A 21736-nucleotide genomic window follows, 5' to 3' on the forward strand; every position below is an offset into this window, starting at 1 on the left:
TATTAGCCATTCTGACACCAAATTATTTTTAAGAATACAGATGCATTAAAAAGAAAAAGGACAAAAGAAAAAAATCCCAGAGCAACTGTAAAAGTACCTTAGGACTATGTCTGTTTTATCTGAAGTGCCCAAAAAGTTATTCTAGCAAAAATGATTTGGAGGTGCAGAGGACACTTTCAGTGCCCTGGCCATGTCCCCTTTCCCACCTGTGTGCTCAGGTTTGTTTCAGCGCCTCCCCACCCCCATGACAAGCTCTTAAAGATCACATTTCTTTTATGAACGCGGACAAATTAAGTTGGGCCTGGTCTGGCCACTGATAAAAATCCAAAGGCACTTAGATTTGAACGTACAAGTCTTTATTATTCTGAAAAGCACAACCCAGGCATCTCAGCTTTAGCTGCCATTGCCATTTGGTTGGAATGAGAGATGCTCCCTGCTCATGTCAGGGGAGGAAAGAACAGCTTCTTTGATCAAGGATTGGATAAGCCCGGGCCCCTCAGAACACAGCGTCCCTGGGGTGGGACATCGATTTGCAGCTTTCTCTATTAGTTAGACAGCAAGGGAATTTTTATTCTACCTACAGACTCAAGTTGTGAAGAGTTTTTAGAGGAGGCTCATGAATGAATGTGAGGGACCTCCCAGTGGGCCCGAATGTGTGTGTTTCTCTCTCAGCGGCTCACATGCATGGGCTCTGAAACACATGGGTTCCTCTGGCCTCCCTGGTGGCCTTTCAGAGAGGCGTATCAGCTGAGATGCTTATGCAAATTCCATATTCTCTGGTCTTCGCAGATCTTGATTTAGTACACGGGGTGGGGCTGTGTACCTGCGTGACCTGGGCACAGGTGACTCTGGCACAACTTGGGAAGCTCCTTGTGTGGAGGAAGAAACAACCCCTTCACACCAAGGTGTCTGTCAGGCCAGATTATACTCAGGTTGGCAATGTGCTCACATCCAGAACTGACTGGGGGAGGGGGCAGTGGAGGGAGGAGCCCCAGGCAGAGAAGCTGGCTGGAAAGCACTAGAAGCTGGGAGACAGAAAACTGAAAGGCAAGTTGTGCCCCCCCACCCCCACCCCCCCAATCCATGGCCAAGGTTGAGCAGGCAAGACCCTGTGGCTCCGGCTTCGGCCTTTGCCCCACTCTGAGCCTTCAGGAATCACTGCCCACCAGGTTCAGCAGGGCGTTCTTGTAGTCACCACTGGTGTCTCCCTGAGGACAGGAGGGACAAGAGAGTCACAGGGGTATCTGTCAGCTGCGGTTATTACTACAAGTCATGGTCTTCGGGAAGAGACCTGACACATCCCCTGTGGGTTCCCATGACACAGGCCCACGCTATGCCACCCACATTTTCTTGTTTTCCATTTCAGGCTATTTCTTTGTATCTCCTTTGATTCTCTTATGAGTACAGGGGAGCTTAATGTAGAAAATGAATCACAGACACAGTTCTGCTCTGGAGCAAGGAAGGCATTTGGATGGTCCCCTACCCCGTCAGCTGTCCCAGGACTCTTCCCCATGTCAGGACCTGGGCAGGCCCCACCACTCATTTATTTGACATGACCCATCATTTATTCAACACCTCCTACTGCAGATCAGGGAACCGAGGTTGGAAGTAGGGCCCCCAGGGCCGTATACCCATACCCACATACCTAGAGGCAGTGGGGGAGGTGGTGAGAGCCCCGGCTTTGGGTCCACGCAGAACCCAGACGAAAGCTCTGTCACTCACTGACCCTGTGGCTGAGGCAAGTCCTGTCTCCACCCTGAGACTCCCGCTCATCTGTCAGCTGACATTGATGCTGATAATACAAGCATTGCTAAGATGTGCTGAGGAGTGACTAGCAGGGGAAACGTGGGCTTGCCTGCATACCAGGTGGCTCACATAGGGGTGCAGCAGCTGTCTCCCAATAGGATAGACCCCACAAGGCCAATGGCTGAACCCCATATGTGTGGTCTACCAGTCCCCTTTAGCTATGAGGCGGGTCCTGATAGGTCTGGCTGGTCCAGGATCTGCACACAGAGCCAGGGAGAACAGGGGAGGGCATATCACCAACTCCCTTTTTATGCAGTTGAGGAAAAGGGGAGGGTGAGGATATAAGTGATAGGGGTGGGCCAGTTCCCCTTTCCTATGCGCTACAGCAGTTTATGCCTCATGAGAATCACCGAGTCCTTATCGGTTTAGTCAGCTTTGCTTGTGCAATCATTTGGGCGTGAAATTTTCTTGTAGATTTTTAACCACATTTAAAATTTCTTCCTTCCTTCCTTTCTCCCTCCCTCTTGTCCTCCCTCCCTCCCTCCCTCCCTCCGTTCCTTCCTTCCTCCCCCTCCCTCCCTCCCTCCCTCCTGTCCTCCCTCCCTCCCTCCTTCCTACCTTCCTTCCTTCCTTCCTCTTTTACTATTCACAAAACAATTTTTGTAATATAGCATTTTTGTTTCTGTGTTATTTTGCTTTTTTTCAGAAAACTATTCATGGTGTCTATCTTTTTAAATGTGTGGGTATAAAGTTATCCATGGTTTTTTTTTTAATTTTTCTATTAATTTCTATACAGAAGTTTTTAATGCTGGTATCACCATTGGGCATCATTTTTGCTTTGATGACAACTACAGAGAGTGGTCTATATTAAAAAGAAAATATTTGGCAATTCCAAGTAAATTTTCGTAAGTGACAACAGTAGGCAAAACCTAACGAGGGCGGGCTTTCTTGTATGTCTAGACGGGGGACTAGATCATCGATGATATTTTTCAGGCGCTAATTAGCCTGCTAAGTCTCCATCATGAAGTCTATACACTGGATGCATCAAAGTGATCATTTTCGCTCAGTGTTTCTGTTCCTCTGAAGTCTGCCTGTGGCTCAATCTAACTGTGATGGTGAGAAGGTAGAGACATTTCCCCGATGCCATAGAAACCATGTATGGTTGAAAATTTTCCTAACACTCTCCTGGGACTGGAGGCTGGGAAAGCCATTGCTGCAGGTGACACGTCAGGAGCCAGGGGTGGGTTTTGGGCAGCCCTCCTGTCTTTTGACAACACTGGCTGGAAAGCCAAAAACAAAACAAAGAATAATCCCGTGGTCCTTCACCCCCACCTACCCACTGGCCCATCCTGAGACATTTTAAAGTAGAAATGTCTTTTTACCATACTGTGAGCTATGTGTTTCTTGGAAAGAGTGGCTGACAACAGATATTTGTAGAATAACTAGAGATTTGACTTGACCCAATGGAGACTTAGGGGTGTACTTCTCGAGGTTTGACTTCTGTTCATGAAACTGTCAAGACCTCATTTGCATTAATAACTAGAAGAGCTATTACAAAATTACAGCGGTGTGATTATCACTGCATTTTCTCAGGTCCAGAAGGTTTACTGACCAGCATCTGGTTTGGTAGTGTGCTGGAGCCCATCTGACTTATCTCCTTAAAATCATGCTGCTAGGATTAGATGTGAAGTCTAGATTTGAAAGCTACTGCCTCAACTCCTACCAAACTATATACTGTCATTGACATTCGGACATGGCTTCCTCCCTCTGAAATGATTCAGTGTGTCATTTTCAAAGGGATGACCATAGCTCGAACGCAAAGTCAACTCCGGGTGTGATGTACACGGGCCTCCATGATCTGGTCAGTGTGCACCTGCCCAAGTTCCCTCCCAGCCCTAGCCACACTCACCCCCTTGCCAATCCCTGTACACACTGCGTGGCAATGAATGCTCGAGTGTGACACCCACTGGGAAAGGATGGACACATGTGACTTAGGACTTTGGTCACAGCATCCAGGCCTCCCAGTAATGCCTCCGTTTCAAACTAGTGGTAGAATCAGGAACTCATGGCTTACCATGATCATGCTGCTGAGGGTCTTGCCGTACATCTTCGTGAACTGACACTTGATAAGATTTAAGTCAATTTCACTTCTTGAAACGATGTTTCTTATCAGGGTTCCATCACGCGTCCCTGCTCCCTGGACAAGACGCAGCAATCAACAATCACTGCTGGCCCTTCTGGTCCATCTCTGTGATGAGGGACACATCTGTGCTTTGGGTGCAGGGGGTCTTACGGGGGGACGGAGATGCAGGAATGAGCCTCTGCTTCATTGGGTGAAGCACTGAGAGGGGTACTTTCGTAGCTCAGGATCTCCATTCCCTCAATCTCTTCTCCCTCACTGGCCCACGTATCAGCCCCTATTGGGAGCCAAATGTCCCAAAGTGCACTGTGTGTTGGCTTTGCCACATCAGATTCTAGGCACAGAATACTCACCACTAAAGGAATACGACGTCTTCCTAGGGTAGCGACATCATGAAGCTCGGCTCAACTGGCCAAGTCACAAGCAGGACCTTCCTGCTTACTTTCATCTTTGACTAGTCTCATGTCAGATGGCCAAGGGAACCCCATGCCCTCTCTCACTTCCTGGCCATAGAACTTAGGACTCTAATTGCAGGTGGTACCAACAAGCACAGATCAGAGAAGGTGGCCACTGACTTCAGTCTCAGGGAATCACTTTGAATGTCTATCTTCCAGTTTGGTTCCAGGTGCCGGAAACTTCACCCAATACAAGTGGCTTGGATGTCTGTTTGAATGGCTAGTGCAGCCTCTTGGACAACAGACAAACCCAGATTGGCATATCTGGGATGCACACGAAAGTTGAGTGCTGCGTGTGACAATCTCCCTCTGAACTTCCATTCAAAGGGCGCCTTGACTTCCTGCTCTCTCCAGGAGGTCACATGGTGGGATAAAACGGACAGGTGGACTGGCTTGGGTTCAAATCAAGGCTCTGCCACTTACCAGCTGTGTGACCTTGACCACAAGCCCTACTTTCACCATCTCTAGGATGGCAGCTATGACACAGGTCTCACAGGATTGTGATAGAAGGTCAGTGCAATGAACACCTGCAAAAACACCTGCTCAGATTCACCCTCACGAGGTGTGGATTCCCTTCTCTGGACTCAGCTTGCCCTTTGAGAGCTACAGCATTCTGATCACAAGAGGTTGGAATAAGAGAAGACACAGGGTTGAAGACGGTAGTGGCTCTGAACACCTTGGCTTTGTAGTTGGTGCCGAGTAGGGCTGACAATAAAGGGCACAAAAGGCAGAATAGTTACCTTCAAGGCATAGTAAAGTCGCTCCGCAAAGTAGCTGTGGAGGTTCTGGGTGCATTTCACTGACAAACAAGAAAGCTCTGTTAACACTAGAGGTTGTAGGTGGCATTGTGTACATGTTTATTTATTTACGTCCTGCCTTGGGTCTTAAGGGCCAGCATTATGCAATTCTTGGCCTATTTATTTATGCTTTGCCTCGTTCAAAAACAAGAGGCTTTGCGTTGGGTGGGGTGGGACAGGGAAGGAAGCCTGGGGCACTGGGCACAGGTCTGAAGGCACAGAGCAAGCAGGCAAAGCATGAGGTGTAAATGCACTGGGGTCCACAGGGCTGGCCCGTGGGAGCCTGGCTCTGTCCAGGGCAGCCCCTAGGCTCTTACACTCCAGAGCCAGCTTTGCCAAGAATCTGGCCACTCAGCTCCACAGAAGAGCCATGGTTATAGTGACCACCGGCCTCGGAATGTCCACTTTACCTGTCGCTTATCAGTAAGGTCCCTGCATTTGAATTTCCATGTGACAGATGGGGCCCAGCCCCAGAGCACTAAGGGCATCAGAGGGTGGGCCCCACACTCGCTTTCATAGATGCTGCTACAGAGACTCGGCATCTGGGTCAGGGAGGTTGGCACTCTAGCCCAGGGCAGCAGAAAGAGTGTGGGCTTTGCTTGAAGTAAGCCGGTGTTCAACAGCCTGCTGATGGCCTGGCATGACTTCATTGTCTGACCTGCCTGCCTTACCCAGTCCTCATCTGCGAGGGGGATGATGGGAGTCTTCAAGGAGAATAGGAAGTGGCCAGCACAGGAGGGAACTGCACACCCTGCTTTTCCCTGTCTGAAGATTTACCAGGAGGTCGTTCAAACTCCATGCAGGGGCTGACTGACTGAGATTGGAGCGGGGGGTATGCTGAGATGCTCCAACATAGACGGGTTTTTATCACAGCAGTCAAAGCCTGCTGAGGAGTGTCAGATGCCCCGGGCCACCCTGCAAGACCCAGGCACACCGTGGAGCTCCCCTGACTGCCCAGCACCGGACGGGGACAGCCTGGTGTGGAGGTGAGTGTCCTAGCCCCGGGGCCCTGACCTTGGCTCCATCAGGGCAGGGAGGAGAGGACAAGTCCCTCTGCCCCTGGGCCTCAGCTCTTTGCTGTGCCACGGTTCCCCTCCCTGTGATTTCAGTTCTGGCCCCCAAGATGTGGTCAAGCTTTAGGGAAGGTTCTCAGTGCTCCCCAGCATCAGCCCATCAATCACTCAGTTTGGACTCCAACTATGCGTCATCATTTCTTCGATGAGCAACCAAGGAAGAGACCAGGCTGCTGGCTCAGGTCTAGACAGGTGGCTTTCTTCAGGGCTTCACAGCCAGAACCAGAATATTCCCTGTGTGGCTGTTGGAGGGGAGCACAGGCCCTGGGTCTGACATAATCCTGCAAACGCACACACACATTCACACACTCACTTATTCTCACATGCCTCCTGCTCACACTAGCACTCACACTCACACTCGCACTCACATAGCACAGGGATTACGTGGGCAGTACTGAGAATAGTCCTTGGTGGGACACGCCACACGGAAGACACGGGGGGTAGAATAATTCCAGTGTCCTGGGCTGAAGGGTACATGTGTGTGGCCTGGCGGTGGCCAGCGGTGGTCCCTTGAAGGTGGACATAGGGACCCAGTTGCTTGCTATTGCCACCCCGGGCACAGCCCCACTGCCGAGCCCCGTGACTGTGGACGCACGCGTGTCTGAGCACCGAGCCCCATCTCTTACCCACTGTGAGCATGGCCTCCTCCAGGGAGCCGTGGGTCTCACTCTTGATGCTGTCCTCAATGCTCTTGCTGGCGATTTTCTCATATTCCTCAAACACTGTAGAGAAACACCCTTTCTTAAGGGATATGCGGTCTCAGTGCGACACCCCCGGCGTCTCAGATCAGAGACTGCATACCCATGTGCCATCCCTGACCTCCACCTGTTTACCGGGGAAAGGGTCCCTTTCCCTGGCTCTCACCCCAGCTGCATGACTAGACAAGGATGCACACTGGATAGTCAGCGTGAAGGGAGAGGCCCTGTGGCCAGGCCGCCCTGCGCCGCCTTACATTGCCTCCTTCCTTCCTCGGTACCTCTCATCAGGTGCGTGGCACTGCGTGTGCACAGGATGGTGATGAATTTCATCTCGTCAGTCCCGTGAATCTTCTCGCCCGCGGTGTACAGATCCTAGCATTGGGACAGCCGCAACAAGCCAGTGAAGGGGAGCAAGGAGGTGAGGTCTCCCCCCGACCCACCCACCAGGTCGGTTAAAATCCCTTCTGGATACCGGGCCAGAAGCCACCCTGCCAGCTCCCCTGCCTCCCCCTGGGGCTTTGCTCTGCCTCTGGGCATCTCCAAGCACTCTGCCAGCAGGCAGAACTATGGCAATCTGAATGTGCCCAGTGGGTCCTCAGAGGCCTAGAGTCCCCAGGTTGGGCTGTTCCAGGACAGAGCTCCAGTGGACCCCTCCCAAGTCACTCCCCTTCTTGCTTTCTGAGTGTCTCCGACAACCTCACTTTCCTCCCGGGACACCAAGGAGATAAAGGTCTGCAGAGAGCGGGGCGGGGTCCCCGCCTAGCTTAGTGCCAAAGAGAACCCGGATGGGCAGAGGGGCTGAGTGAGGCTTCCAGGCATCAGCCCCAGGAGTCTAGATGGCAGAGGGTGGGGCAGGAGGCCTGCAGGGCAGAAGCAGCTGAGGGTGTATGTAGCCTCACCTGTGCATCTTGGACGGCCAGTCCTGGGTCCACAAAGCCGCTCACGTCATCCCTGCTGCCCTAGGAACAGAAAAGGTGACGATGTAAGGCAGGCTAGCCCAGCAGAGCAGCTGAGGCAGAGGGGAGAGCTGGGCAGGAGGGAAGGCAGGGCTCTACAGCTTTCTGGCCATGGGCACTTCAGCAGGCCAGTTACCCTGTCCGGGGCCAGGTTTTCTCATCTGTAAAATAAGAGTAGTAATGGCTGCCTCCGAGGGAGCTGGGGGAATCAGTGAGCTAAGGTAAGCAAAGTGCCTGGCAAGGGCTGTGTGTGTGAAGCACCCCCTAGGGGACAGGGCACTTTCCTCCCAGTTCTACGGCGCCCCCATGTGGCTGTCAGGGAGGTGCAGGTGTGAGAATCCTCCAACCACGCAGGGAGGTAGGTACCCAATGAGCCCAGGCCGCTGGGGAGGTACCTCGGCCCTTGCTCCACCCCACCCCAGCAGCTCTGCCCAAGAACTGCTCCCTGGGGCCCAGCTGATGCGGTCCTCCAGGCAAGGGGCTCCCAGCAGCCTGGGCTGTGATACCTGCAGGAGGCACACCAGGATCCTCTCCAGGTAGCCGCTGGTGTCTGCCTGGATGTCTTCCTCCAGGCTGGCCCCATAGTCTGCAGGGGAGACAGGACCGTGAGGCACAGACCCGCTTTCCTCCTCCCAGCCCCATTCCCTGCGCTTCCCCCAGTTAAAGCCTTCTGGTAAGAACAAGTCACGTGGAGTGGACATACTCCCCAGGTGCCTGAATGGCAGAGGCCCCACCTCCTGGTGGTCACTCAGAATGAGGAAGCAACACAGACTGCCAGCCCAGCTCCGATCGCAAAGGTGGGTCAGGCCAGAGAGCCCCTCCAGGGGCTGCCTCCTGAGCTCTGCTTCATGTGCAGTTTGGCAAAGCCAGAGCCTTCAGGCACATTGCCCACCGGGCAGACCACGGGGAGGACATGCTGGCCTCCGTTTGCCTTGCATCCTGAAGACTCCATGATAGCTGGCCTGTGGTCTACACCCCCCATTGCAATGGGGCCCCCGCACGGTCCCCAGGGTCAGCCTGTGTCCAGCCAGGAAGGAGCCAGCCCCATCCAGCGCAGACACAGCCCGGGGCCCACCGCACTGCCATGCCCTCAAGGGGCAGAGAGTTTAGGATGCGTGCCCCTCTCCCCCAGCAGCCCGTGGGCTTCAGGAGGCTTAGAGACCATCAGGCACAGGACTGGGCATACAGTAGGTGCTTAGCACCCATGTGTGGAAAGGCCCAGAAAGGGTCTCTTCCAGTGTGGCTCAGTGCACTGCTTGTCCCTCATCCCCTGCCAGGCTGCCAAAGCCTGTGGCCATTTCCAAGTGAGCCTCGATCTCAGGCCTTGCACCTTCCCTCACCTTCCTCGTAAGCCTTCATTATCTCCTGCAGCTGGTTCTTGGTCCGAGAAGCCAGGATTTCGATGATGACGCCCTCTTTGGTTCCCAAGCCCTGTGGATAAAAACCTCTGTCTGCTGGAGAGCTCTGCCCGTGCCCTCCTGCTCTGTCCACACCCTCCTAACTAGAGGCAGAACCGGTCACTGCTCTGCCCCCTCCGATGGGGGGCCTTCACTGGGGGGTGTTTCTGGAGGAAGTCGCACGTGTTTGTCTCCAGTGGTGGATCCTGTGGGCAGGTGAGGCGATGGGAAAGTTCTGTTTTGGCTCCGCCCTCCATGCTGGTTGGTCTCCAGCCAGGTCTCTCCACCTCTCTGAGCCTAAGGCTTCTCTCCTCGGGATCAAAAGTTGCCCGCCCCGAAGGAGGATTAGAGATAACAGATGTCAAATGCTGGGGCCGCACACCCAGTGAGTGTCCTTTCTATGGAGATGATTCTTCTAGCCGGACCCTGATTCCCTCCTTGATCATCTGCCAGGGCGGAAGGAGCAGTGGGAGTAATAGGAAATCCGAGAGACCAGGCAGAGACCGCAGACGTAGCTCTCTAATTCTTGCACACCTGGTCTGGCGCTGTCCTGAGAAGTGCTGAGTTTGGCTTCCTTGTGGTGGGGGGACGGCAGAGGCCAGCCAGTCTGGGTGTGGGGGCAGTCAGGGCAGCAGGCTGCAGGCTCAGCCGGCCCGGTCATTTCAAAAGGTGGCTCAAGGGGAGCTCGGAGCTCCCAGTGCCAGGCTCTCTTGGGAAAGGTGTCCCAGGCAGAGCCCCCACCCAGTCCTCCTAGGTGTTTCTGCCCCTCCCCCACCCCACCTGCTTAGTTACCTTCATGGCATCGTGCAGCTCCTTGGCTTCGTATCTGTATGGTGGGTACATGAGGGCCACGATGAGCCTCTCAAACTTGCCACTCAGCTCCGACTTCAAGGTCTCGGTGAGATCCTAATGCAAGAGAAGGAAGGACAATGTTCTGGGTGTCCTGCCCACCTGAGTGTGGACAGCAGGGTGTGCCAGCCAGTCCTGGGGGCTCTGGCTGGACTCCCCTGTGGGCTCTGCCACGCGCTGGTGCTGGCTGGGGTTTCTTGGGCCAACCACTTTGCCTCTCTGAGCATCATCATCCTTACCTGTGAAATGGAGACAGAGATGCTCCTGCTTTATACCATTGCTTAGGGGACTGGCCGAGAGATGTGTGTGGCTCGACTCAGCTCTCAGTGCGGTGCTGGGCCGAAATACACATTTATCATTGCTCATCATCAAATCCCATCATAGCCCATGGGCACTGAATAGATGCATGATTGAATTAAGGAATCTATCTCATGTGTGTCTCCTTCTAGGGACACTGGTCTCCAGAAGAAGCCACAAGACCACACCCAGCTGATCTGCACGACACAGCAAAGGACCAAGGACCTTGTCAGACCTGGATTTAAATCCCAACCTTGTTGCCTGTAGGCTCTGGGATCTTGGGTAACTTATTCCACCTCTTAAAACATCAGTTTCCCCTAATGCTGAATGCAGAGAATAATGCCAGTTGTGAAGATTAAGAGAAAGAAATTTAAAAAAAAAGTTAAAAAGGACACTGGTGCCCCCTGGAATATTTAGACTTCATCATTCACTTTCCGGCATCAAATCTTCCAACTCATGACATGCGTTGGTGGAGGTTTCCTCCAGCCATGGCTATGTGTGCCTTTGTTCCTGTGTTTGGCTAGTGCCCCAGTGCCTGGCTCTGACCCAAGCTGGTGGAAGGAAAGGGGAGAGAAGAAGGGTCCAGCCTGTGTGCTCCCTGGAGCTCCCTTGAGGCAGAGAGAGGAGGCACAGGGCACAAGAAGCTCCAAAATGAAGGGAGAGTCCTGTGCCATAGAACGGAGCGGAGCTTGGCCTGCACCTCTGTGCGTGGGCAAGAGAAGGGCATTCCAGGCTGTGGGAACAGGGTGAGCAAGGTACAGAGGCCGGGAAACAGCTCAAGGACAGGGCTGTGGAGCCAATGTCAAGGAGCTCGGTGAGAGAGACGGAGGTGGAGAGGAGGAGGCGGGCAGGCTGGACTGTAGAATGTCTGACACCAAGCCAGGGGTGTGAGGAGCCATAGGTAAGTTTTCCCAATAAAACGCAGGATGGCTAGTGAAATTCTAACTTCAGATAAGCAATTAATAATATTTTTGGTGTAAGCGTGCCCTATCCGCCCCATGGTTCTAGAAGTTGGCCTCAGACAAGGGCCTCACCCAGAAGAGAGCTGCCCCCCCGCAGGCTGTCTCCGGCCACAGCAGTGCCCGCCCACCCCCACCCCGAGGAAACCGGACTCCCGTCCCACCCTTACCTTGCCAAACTTCGCCTTGAAGGACTTGGCGATCTGTTGCCGCTGTGCGTTGCTTCTCTTCGTGAGCACATCAATGATGGCCTGCTCGTTGGTCCCTGCAGGGGGGCACAGTGTGAGCACCCCCACTGCTCCCAGGGAGGCTGGGGGCTGAGCAGGAAGGAGGGAAGCTGCCTGGTGGCCAAGAAGTGGGCACACACCTCCTAGATAGCTCCAAAACCTGACGATTTCATGGTGTCGATAAGACACCTAGGCCGGAAATCCTTCTGTCCTTTCCCCACCTCCTACCCACACAGTGTTGGGGTGCTGCCTGGGGCCAGTCTCAGGGTGATAGAATCTGAGGACCCTCTGGTCATCTGGTCTGCTCTGGACGTCGCCTGGGGCCTTTGGAGCTTGGACAGTGAGACCTCCCATCCTGTCTTCTCTTGTGCTAATGGCAGTGGGGGGAAATAGGACCGAGCGCCCAGCAAACTGGTTCTTAGTCCCATTCCAGCAGCCTGTGGGCAAGCAGCCTCATCTCCCCGAGCATCCCTTTCCTCCTTTGGGAAGTGGAGATGACAGCAGAGATCTCACAGGAAGAAGAGGTCATGAGCATGCTGTCAAGGTTCACCTAGAAACGGCGCTTCCAGGCCCTGGCTGGATTCAGGAATGCGCACACCGGAGATAAGGAAGGAGGCCCCCTGTGCCCAGCCCAAGCAGAGGAGGGAAGCTGAGTGTCCCAGTTCAGCCCTACAGAACCTTCAGCTTCATCCCTTCCAAAACTTACAGTGACAGGCGGGTCCAGAGTTCCTGAGGCCATTCTGTGAGAAGCCTCAGACCGAGCTCGGTAAAGTTGCCCACCCAGGGACGCATAGGCATGCACAGCAGATGGCCTCCTCTTCCCGCCCAGGGAGGCGCAACCACCCTTCCCCTTCTCCTGCCTTGGGGGGTGGGGGTGCACGTAGACCAGGGCTGGGGGAGGGGGCCTGTGTGCTTCTCTGGGTGCCGGGAGTCAGTCCCAGACTCCCAGGCTGTCCCCTGACATCCCCTTTGCAGAGCCGTGAGTGCAGCGGTCTTGAGCAGAGTGGGCAGGCGCTCCTGAGGGAAGGCGGAGGACGTCCACTCACCAATCCCCTTCATGGCTTTGTAGAGGGTCTCCGCGTCGGGGTCTGGGTTAAAGTGGGGACTGCCCTTGACGGTAACACCCTCCTGTTCAATCTGTAAAAGAACCCAGGCCTGTTCAAAGTGGGAAGGCAGGGAAGGCAGAGCAGACTGCCAGCCCACCTCGCAGGCTGCCCCTGCAGGGCGAGCACACAGTTCAGCCTCTGTGGGCCACTGGTGGAGGATCTCAGCTTTCGGTGCCAGCGCCAGCCCTGGGGAGTTGGGGGACGCAGACTCGTGAAGGTGGCTGGCACTGTGGCCACTTTCAGAGCCGCCGCCCAGCCTCTGGTGTCGGGAGGAGGGAAGAACCAGAAGGAGGCCCTAGGATGGGGGGCTGGCCTGAGAAAGGAGCAGCAGGGGCTTGGGGGGACCTCCTTCAGAGTCCAGCAATGGTTCTATCGGGATGACAAAGGCAATTAACCACGACGTGCTCCTGCCCACCTGGCTGCCTTCGGAAGAGGCTTACAGTTTCCCTGCCTCAATGTTCTCACCAGACCTGTTTTTGGATCTTCTGTGAGAAGAATCCTGAGGCTGGGGAGGAGGTTTACCTGAGGTGATGGGAGCTTGGGAGGAGAAGGGGGGGCCCTGCAGGGTGTGTGTACAAAGGAACACGAATGGCAGTATATCCTATGAAGTGTAGCTTGGGGTTAGACCTCCTGGGGGGTCTCTGACTCAGGCCAGCCGCCCAGGAGTCAGCTGTGTGGGGAAGCTACTATTAAGTGAGGGTTCCCTGAGAGACCACAGCCTGCCTGGCCTGGTTGTGAGGGGTCAGTGGTTCTCCTCTGGGCTCTGTGGGACTGCCAGATCACCTCCACAGAACCGCTCTTTGGTTAATAGGCTGGCACCACCCAGAACCACAGCTAGTGGGAGGGAGCCACATAACCTCTCCTGCCCCTGCCCCTGCCCTGGGGTGTGGGCTCCGATCAGGCCAGGCCTCTCCCAGCTAGTGCCATCTGAGGGCAGGGAGCAGGCCCCACCCACCACACCCCCCAGCTCCCTCCAGCATGGTTGACAGGCAGTGGGAAAGGACAACGCACCCCAAACCACAAGGACAATGAGCAAGCAAGGACAGGCTTCATGGAGTTGAACGCGCTACCTGGAGAGTGGGCAGACAAGGCTGGGAAGAGAGGCATGGTCTGAGCTCAAGCTGCCTCCTTTCTGAGAAGTGGGTACTTAGAAGAAGGTAGAGAGTCAGGGCACCCAGCTGAGCATCCTGACAGCTTAGGGCCTTTGCAAGTCCCCAGGCTCATGGAGGACAGAAGGTTAGGTTTAGAAAGAGCTGCATGGTGCTCTGAAAATTGTGATATAAACAAGATAACCAAAGTACTTGGGCCCTTGACCTGGGCCAAATCTTTAATTCAGGGCTTGCCCGAAGGCTCTTTAGATTTGTGCCCTGTAGAATTTCACAGATGCAAATGAATGATCTTTTTTAAGTATGTGTTTGTGGGAAAGGGATAGTAGAGGAGTGAAGGGAGATTGGACATTGGAATCTGAAGAAGACTCAAGAGATCCTTCAACGGAAAGGAGTTTAGTCCCATTGTGTTTGGTCTCTCGTGCACTTATACACCTACTTCTTCTATCTGCCCCTCATCCACTCATCTACTTTCCCACCTACCCACCCACCAGCCCACTCATTCATTCATCTATTCATCCATTCTCCACCCATTCAACAGCCACATCCACTCATCCATCCACCCATCCATCCACCCATTTAATCACCACATCCATCCTTCCTTCCTTCCTCCCTCCCTCCTTTCCTTTCCTTTCCTTTCCTTTCCTTTCCTTTCCTTTCCTTTCCTTTCCTTTCCTTTCCTTTCCTCTCCTCTCCTCTCCTCTCCTCTCCTCTCCTCTCCTCTCCTCTCCTTTCCTTTCCTTTCCTTTCCTTTCCTTTCCTTTCCTTTCCTTTCCTTTCCTTCCTTCCTTGTCCTGATTAGATACAGGGCAGATTGCCATCTGTGGGGTATATATGAGGATATTCCTTTTGAGTAAGTGGTAAAAAGGCTTTCTATACCCTTTGGTTGAATTTCCAATGTCTGGTAACAAATTTTCCTATCTCATTTCTTAGCACCATGCACAAGAAACATTTCCTTGCTCAAAGTCCATCCAGAAGAGCCTGTGTAGTCCCAGAGGTTGCCCAATTGTGTGCATGAATACATTGTATCCCTTGTTTGTGGAGTCTGAGCTGCTGTTACTACCTGTAGCCATTTGATCATCTCCTTTGGGCCAGGCCCTCTGTGCAAGATGCTGTAGGTGTTGTAAGTGCAATGCTGCACAACTCCTTGACTTCTCCAATAGTTGCACTAGGTAGGTATGAATGCCCCATTTTACAGGACAGGGAGTTGGGCTCAGAGCACTTGGCAAGGTGACACAGCTAGTAAGTGGTGGTGTCGGCACTGGTCCCAGAATCTGACTCAGAAGTTGAGCTCTGTGTACTTCCCTCTTTCGATGATGACTATTGATGACTCCACCTTTTCGAGACAGTGAACTTCCCTAGAACCCTTCACTGAAGGAAGCCTTGCCCACAGGGTGTCTGGGGGCTCGAGCTCTGGGTGCCACCCGTGAGGGGCTTTCTCCCTGCCCCCAAACTGGCAGTAAACGTGCAGTGACCGAGTCACTGGGGAGCAGCCCACTCAGCAAGTCTGAGTTCAGCTCGGGCGGTGGTGTTAGTCAGCCGCTCCCGGGGGGCGGGGGTGGTGATTTTGCTGCATTAAGAAGCCTCAGCCTCTCTGCCCACTCCGAGGTTTTAGGGGATAAAAAGTACAATTATCTGGAATCAGACCCCCGAATATTAGCAGGGAGGATAGAACTCCAGATCTTCCTATCTGAAACACTGCCCTGTTGGAGGAAGAGTCTGTCTGGGCCCCCTGCCTGGAGTGAGCTTGTTCAGACAGGAACATTTTCACCGAAAGGATGACCACCCTGCCTGAGACTCTATCTGTAAGAGCTCTGTTCAGGGAAGCCGCCACACCTTTACCCTCCCTCGTCATGAGGCTGCCCTGGGAGACAGGACTTCATCTCAGTGAGACAGGCACAGACAGGCGCCCTCTAGCTGATCTTTCACAAGCCACCCCCCACCCCCACCCCCACTCCAGTCCTGGGCCTGGTCCTCGCTGGCAGCTCAAGCTGTCCCAGGTGGGGTCTACCCGCGATCTTGCTGACCCAAACCAGTTCCCCCCACTGGTTTTGGGGCAGCCAAGGTCCACCGTTTGGGCTCTGGAAATGGGTTTCTCAGAGTCTAACCCAGACTCTAGCACTTACTAGCATGGCCACCTTGGGTACCCGCTGAGCCTCCCGTGCCTCAGTTTCTTCATCTGTGGATAAGGACACTGGCATCTACATTGTAGAGGTGGGACGAGGCTCAAGGGAGATATTGAATGTGAGATGCTTAGAGGGATGTCTGGCACACGATAGGTGCTCAGCGAAGGTCATCATTATCCTGCCAGGTTGGCAGGTCCCCACAAGGAGGCTTCACCCACCTGGGGTTCCTGCCACACTGAGAGCAAGGCCCAGAGCCAGGCAGGCTAGGCCAGCAGCTGACAGTGGAAAAGTGCCCAACACCGGGCTCTCCCTGCCACGTCTGCGTCAGGCCAGGCCAGGCCAGGACAAAACTGGAGGCCACTGTAGCCCCTTGACCTGTCCCGGCTACTTCGCCGGGACCCAGACAACTGCCCCACCATTGCCACTAGCTTCCTCTCTGTCCAGGCCTGGTTTGTCTGAACCCAACAACTCCTGGGTTGAGACATTTGTGGCAAAGAGATTTCCTGAAGCAGGATAAGCCTGGGTCACCCACTGCCCCTCACAGACAGCTTGGGGACGGGGTGGAGAGAGACCTGAATTCTAGCTAGATCCCTGCCTGCTAGCTGTGGGACTAAGCAAGTCACCCAGTGTCTCTGAGACTCAGTTTTCTCATCTGTAAAATGGAAAGAGCAGCCCTGATGTCCTGGGGTGCCTGGGGATGAAATGCAGGAGTCGTGCCTGGGCACAATGTCACCTGCAGGTGTCATCTGCCTGTCCTCTTTGTCCCTGTCTTGTGTTTTCAACTCCTTTGCATGAGATGGCCTCAGACTCAAAGCCAGGTGAAACACTCCCAAGAATCTGTTAATTCAGCTGGGACGCAGGAGACTTGGGGACAGGCTGTGCTGTCTTCCCCACCTCAGTCCTCCATGACTCTATAAAGCATGGATTTTAGCCACTCAAGGCCCCTGTGGGCCAGGTCCTCCTGCCCTCTCTTCTCTTTCTTCAATCTTGACGAATAAACACCACTGATCGCCGGAGGACTCCCTGCCCTCCCATGCCCTAAGGTGTAGGCATTGATGGGTCCTCCAACATCAGCCAATTTGATCGTGTTGCTCATCATCTCAAGGGTCTTCAGTGGCTCCCCATTACTCTTAAGGTAAAGCCCAAGCCCCTTGGCCTGCCATGCGAGGCCTTTTAGGACCTGCCCTGCCTGCTTCTTTAGGTCTCTCTGCCCCCATTCCTCTCTCCTCTCACCCAGGACCCTCTCTGGAGCCACTTCTCTCCAAAGCCAAGCTGCCCACCCTTCTGGGCTTTTGCGTGTGTGTTCCCTCTGCAAGGAACCATCTGCTTGATTCTCCTCAAACACACGGATGTGCACACATACCACACGCATGCACATATGACTCACACATGATAACCCGTAGCTTCGAGCAGCCTCACCCCTCCCTGCCGGGGCTTGTCCTCTGGGCTTCCCCAGCCTCTCAGTTCCCCTCAGTGCATTTCAGGGTTCCTTTATCTGTCTGCCCCCCGCCCCCCACTACACACACACAACTTCTCTCCTAACTGTGAGCACCTCCAGGCCTGGGACAGTCTCTTCTCTCTTGCCTCCTCAATGGGCAGTCTGGTGCATGGCCGGCAGGCAGCGTGATTGTTGACTGAGCTGTCTTCTGTCTACCGACACCCTGCAGGCACCCAACCTTCCACCTCTGCTTGCTCTGCACTTACCCAGGCTTTCCACCAGGCCATCTTGTTCGCCTCTCGATCGTCCTTCCCCAGGGAGACGAAGTAGGACCGGTCCACCTTCCCTCCGCTCCGAGAGGCACAGGACTGGCCCTCCAGAGGAGGGGCCGGGTTGCTTGGGGTTGGGTGTGGTGGTGCAAGCAGGCCCCAGGCCCCACCCTGAGCCGCCCCCGCCCCCCTCCCTTTCCCTCTGGGCTCTGCCTGGCTCTGGGTCCCTCCTGTGGCTCCCAGGCCGCACCCAGGCACCGCCCCGGCCTGCCGGTGGAATTTTGCCACTCGCTGCCAGACGTCTGGGCTGTGGCTGTTATGCAGACTGGAAAGTCTGAGTCCCGACCTTTGAAGTCCCCACTTAGTAAACATCTTTACTAGATCCGATCTATATAAAAAAAAGAAGGAAACCACCTCTCCCTTTCTTTTATGGCGCAGTTTCTATGCCATTAACAGGGCAGTGGGGAGCCCGGCAAAGGACATGGGCATTGGCGGCCTCCATTTGTTGGGGTGTCTCTAAGTCTGGACACCTCTTTAATCACTGCGTGCATTCTGTCCCCCTTATTCTTTGCCTCAACCCCAAAAGCAGGTGTGGGCACCATGTGCTACAGTGAGAAAGAGGTTCCAGTGTTCAGATCCTTTGCACAAATCCTGCTTCTTGAGCTGTCATCCACCAGGTCTCTCTGACTTGTTCTGCGCCTGCTCTGTGCTGGGCCTCGTAGGATGCCAGCCGAGGGAGGGAGCCAGCTCCCTAGGGAAGAGGTTCATTTTTTCCTCTCTGGAGCTTGGCTTCCCTGGGTCCCCTGACTAGAATGTTCCGCAGCACACTCTTTCTACCCAACTCTTAACCCGCCCTTCAGGGTAAACACAGTGGCTCAGGGTTACGGCGAGGCCCCTCCATCCTGGGGAGGCTCTCCCAGGGCTTCCAGAACCCCTGAGCGAAAAATAGCCCCACAGTGGTGTGATTGTTTCATGTTTAGTGAAACCTCTCAGGGTAACAGATAAGAGTGATCCCTTGATGCAAAAATCCTCTGGTTTCCTGACCCTGAGTCCAATACTCTTTGCTCCACACGCACGGTGTCCCAGGCTGTTCTTTCTGGAAGTGTGGGCTGGGGTGGGTGGGGACAGAGCTGGATGCAGAGGCTGAGGGAGGCAGCCACCACCCAGAGCTGCCTGAAGACTGGGCATCACTATTGCATAGCGCTGTGCGGTGCCATCAGAAAGTCACATGGACTTTGGAGGCCAACACTCCCAGGCTCCTTGGGAGCCCTTTGGGTCAGAAGCGAGGTGCCCTCAATGGTGGGGCTTCTCAGGACTTCAGCTGCCCATGCCCATGTGCATGTGGGGGCGTGCCCATGCTGTGGCATGAGTATGAGTGTCTAGTGAGTGCGTCCCCTCCAGGAGGCTACGGTTGAAGTCTAGTTATGAGGATGACCTTAGACAGGCCTAGTGTGATGGGCCCTGGCAGAGCCCAGAGAGTAATGCTGGACCCTGAGACCAGGACAGGCCACAGAGTTTGGTACAGACACGATCTGGCCCTCTGAGGGGCCATCCTTCTTAGTCTCTTTATTACTACCCTAACTGACCCCTGGGTCTCCTTCCTGGGCCCTCTGTTCTTCCCCCTCCTCATCAGAGGTTCTGAACCTTGGCCGTCCTTTGGGATTGCTTGGTCACCTCCTACTCCAGGGACAAAAGCCCTGAGCCTTCCCCGTCTCCCATCCCCCCTCCTGCAGGGTCCCTTGACTCAGTAGCCCCATCCCTGGATCATCCATTGGGCCCCACATTCCTGTGGGCCTCTGACATCATGTGTTGTCACCATGTCCATTCTGGAGTCTCTCACTTGCCCCCTTGTGCCCACGTTCTGCCCTTGTGCCTATTTCTTCCTCCTGATGGCCTTTCCTCACTTTTGGGTGGATGTGGGCAGCTTGCTGGCCTTGGCTATAGTCCTCCACCCCATCTGGAGTGACACTTTGTCCCTGGATTACTGGGTCACTGAGTCAGGCAGGCAGAAGTTGCCTGAGGCCACGTTGAGTGCCTGAGCACAGTGCCTGCGCCCTGCTGAGTGAGCTCTGGCCCAGGTGTCAGACAGAACAGATAGCTGGCCACCTCTGGGGTGCCTGTCTGAACACTTTGTGTAGGCTCGTCATGGGGGAAATCACTGCAGTCTGTCCTTCCCACAGCTCAGGCAGATAGTGTGAGGGCCACACCCAACAACAAGGCTGGCAGAACCTGGCCCAGGGCCTGGGGGTGCTCAGTACCTACCCAGGCTAAGCTAGACTTCTCATGAGCAGTGTTAGGAGCTTCCTGTGGGGTGCCAAGATCTCCAGCCACACGTGTCACTCATGGCACAAAGAATGATGGATGCTGCTGTGTTCCTGACACCCAGCTGTGCGGGGGAGTGGGAGGGTGCTGGAGAGCAGTGGGTGCCATGGAGCAATGCGGTTGGTATGAAGGCAACACGAGCAGAGAGTGGCCTTACCAGGAAGGCCGTGTGGGCCAAGGAAGGCGTTTTTAAGGCAGGAGGGCATTGAGCATGTTTAAGTGCTCTTGGAATGTCGAGAAGGAGAAGTGAAGACATAGGAGAGAGAAAACAGAACAGTGACACCAGTTCCCTAAGAAGTGGGAGCCAGGGCACAGCCAGAGACTTTGACATTAGTTAGGAAGGAAAACCCCAACCCCAACCCCAACCCCAACCCCAACCCCAACCCTCTTTGTCGTGATCTGTAAAGGAGATGGGCAGAGAATGAGGGCATGTCAGTAAAGAGAAGGCATTCCTTCCAAGTGTTCTCAGGTTGTTTTAGTCTGTTTAGCAGGAGGTGATAGAAAATGCCGAGTGTGGGGTGAAGTAGTGAGGTCGGAGGTTGGCCGAGGTTTGAAATTGTCATTGTGGTAAAAAATGAACCTACGGCGGATATCCAACTTGAATATTGGTCATAGACTTTGAATCACCCTGACGTGCCAAGCCTGAGTGAAGACCTCCCTGGTCCATGTGAACATGGGACTTGTTTTAACCAACTGTGTACAGACCCAGGAACCCGTTCTGTCCCATCCAGAGAGCTAGTTCTGCCTCCTTGATCAGCCCCACGAGCCCTTCTAGAGCCTTCTGGAGAGTCTGCTGCCTCTCCCTCTCAGCAGACCTCTCAGTGGGTTTCTCTGTGGTGTTGGCTCTCTGGCCTGGTGAGTCAGCAAACGTGGATTTGTTCCTTTGTGTGTTTGAGTTCCAGGGCCTTTGTTTTATCCTTTGATCACTGGGGATGAAAGAATGAGCTGCTATGGCTGTAGTGTCTCATTCTCTCCTCATTTATTAATTTCCCTTTTCTGGTTTCCATCTCAGGGAAAAAACAGGGACAGCATCTGCAGATCCATCTCTCAAATTCTTCCATTTTTTTTTTCTCTTCAATTATGTCTAGTCGTAGTAAATTTCTAAGTTAATGCCATTTTAAAACTTTGATCTTTGATAAGCTCTGGCATTTTCATAATTAGTTGTTCTTGTCTTACAGTCTTTCTTTCTTTCTTTCTTTCTTTCTTTCTTTCTTTCTTTTGTTTGAACCTTTCACACAATCCTATTTTAATGTCCCGTTTAGATTTCTCTATTATCTCTACTTTCTGGGCCCTGAGTCTTATCGTTTCTTTTATCTGCTGGCTCTCTTTGGTTAGACACCTAGAATTTTTTCCCCTTGAGCTCCTTTTCAGCAGCAAATGTTCTCCAAGAGACCCCTATGCCCTGGATGGGGAAGGCATCTCCAGAGGGAGAGGGTCATGGTTGGTTTTGCTGAAACCTGGTAGATTCTGTTAGGTCCAGAAGGACTTTAACGCTAGGTTTCAGCTCATATTTTCCACACCCTCTCATACCACACTGGGGACTTAGGGCCCTAATTTCCCCTCATCTGGGCACTGGCTTGGGCTGGGGTTGAGGATTCTGGTTCTGTTTTATGGGGACCATTACCCTCTGCAGCTCTGACCTAAAAGGGAGTAGATCCAATCTCTACGTGCCTGAGGGCTGAGGCTTCACCTCTCAACGCATCTGGCCAGAGGGCCTTTGCTCTGACCAGATGTAAATATCGTGCTCAAGTCTTCAAGGCCTAATAGCCACACAC

At 53.9% G+C, this 21736-nt stretch overlaps 1 protein-coding gene across 1 annotated transcript; it reads right to left on the reverse strand.

Moving 5' to 3' along the window:
- Positions 1-334: 334 nt before the first annotated feature.
- Positions 335-17771, reverse strand: LOC109264537 (annexin A8). Its single transcript, XM_019444845.2, has 12 exons — positions 17637-17771; positions 12641-12731; positions 11538-11632; positions 10055-10168; positions 9206-9296; positions 8372-8451; positions 7809-7868; positions 7188-7281; positions 6838-6933; positions 5082-5140; positions 3821-3943; positions 335-1208 (listed from the first exon to the last, which is right to left on the reverse strand). The coding sequence occupies exons 1-12, from the start codon at positions 17655-17657 to the stop codon at positions 1149-1151; spliced, it is 984 nt and encodes a 327-aa protein (XP_019300390.2). The 5' UTR covers positions 17658-17771; the 3' UTR covers positions 335-1148.
- Between the last annotated feature and the right edge of the window lie 3965 nt (positions 17772-21736).

This window comes from Panthera pardus, unplaced genomic scaffold (assembly GCF_024362965.1).
Source record: "Panthera pardus isolate Hobbes unplaced genomic scaffold, ASM2436296v1 HiC_scaffold_22, whole genome shotgun sequence".
NCBI classification, from domain to species: Eukaryota; Metazoa; Chordata; class Mammalia; order Carnivora; family Felidae; genus Panthera; species Panthera pardus.

Coding starts and splice junctions, on each gene's coding strand:
- LOC109264537 (XM_019444845.2), bottom strand. CDS start 17,657: ATGGCCTGGTGGAAAGCCTGG. Junction 10,169..11,537: donor TCAAGGCGAAGTTTGGCAAG/GTAAGGGTGGGA, acceptor CTCTTGCATTAG/GATCTCACCGAGACCTTGAA. Junction 9,297..10,054: donor AGCTGCACGATGCCATGAAG/GTAACTAAGCAG, acceptor TTTTATCCACAG/GGCTTGGGAACCAAAGAGGG.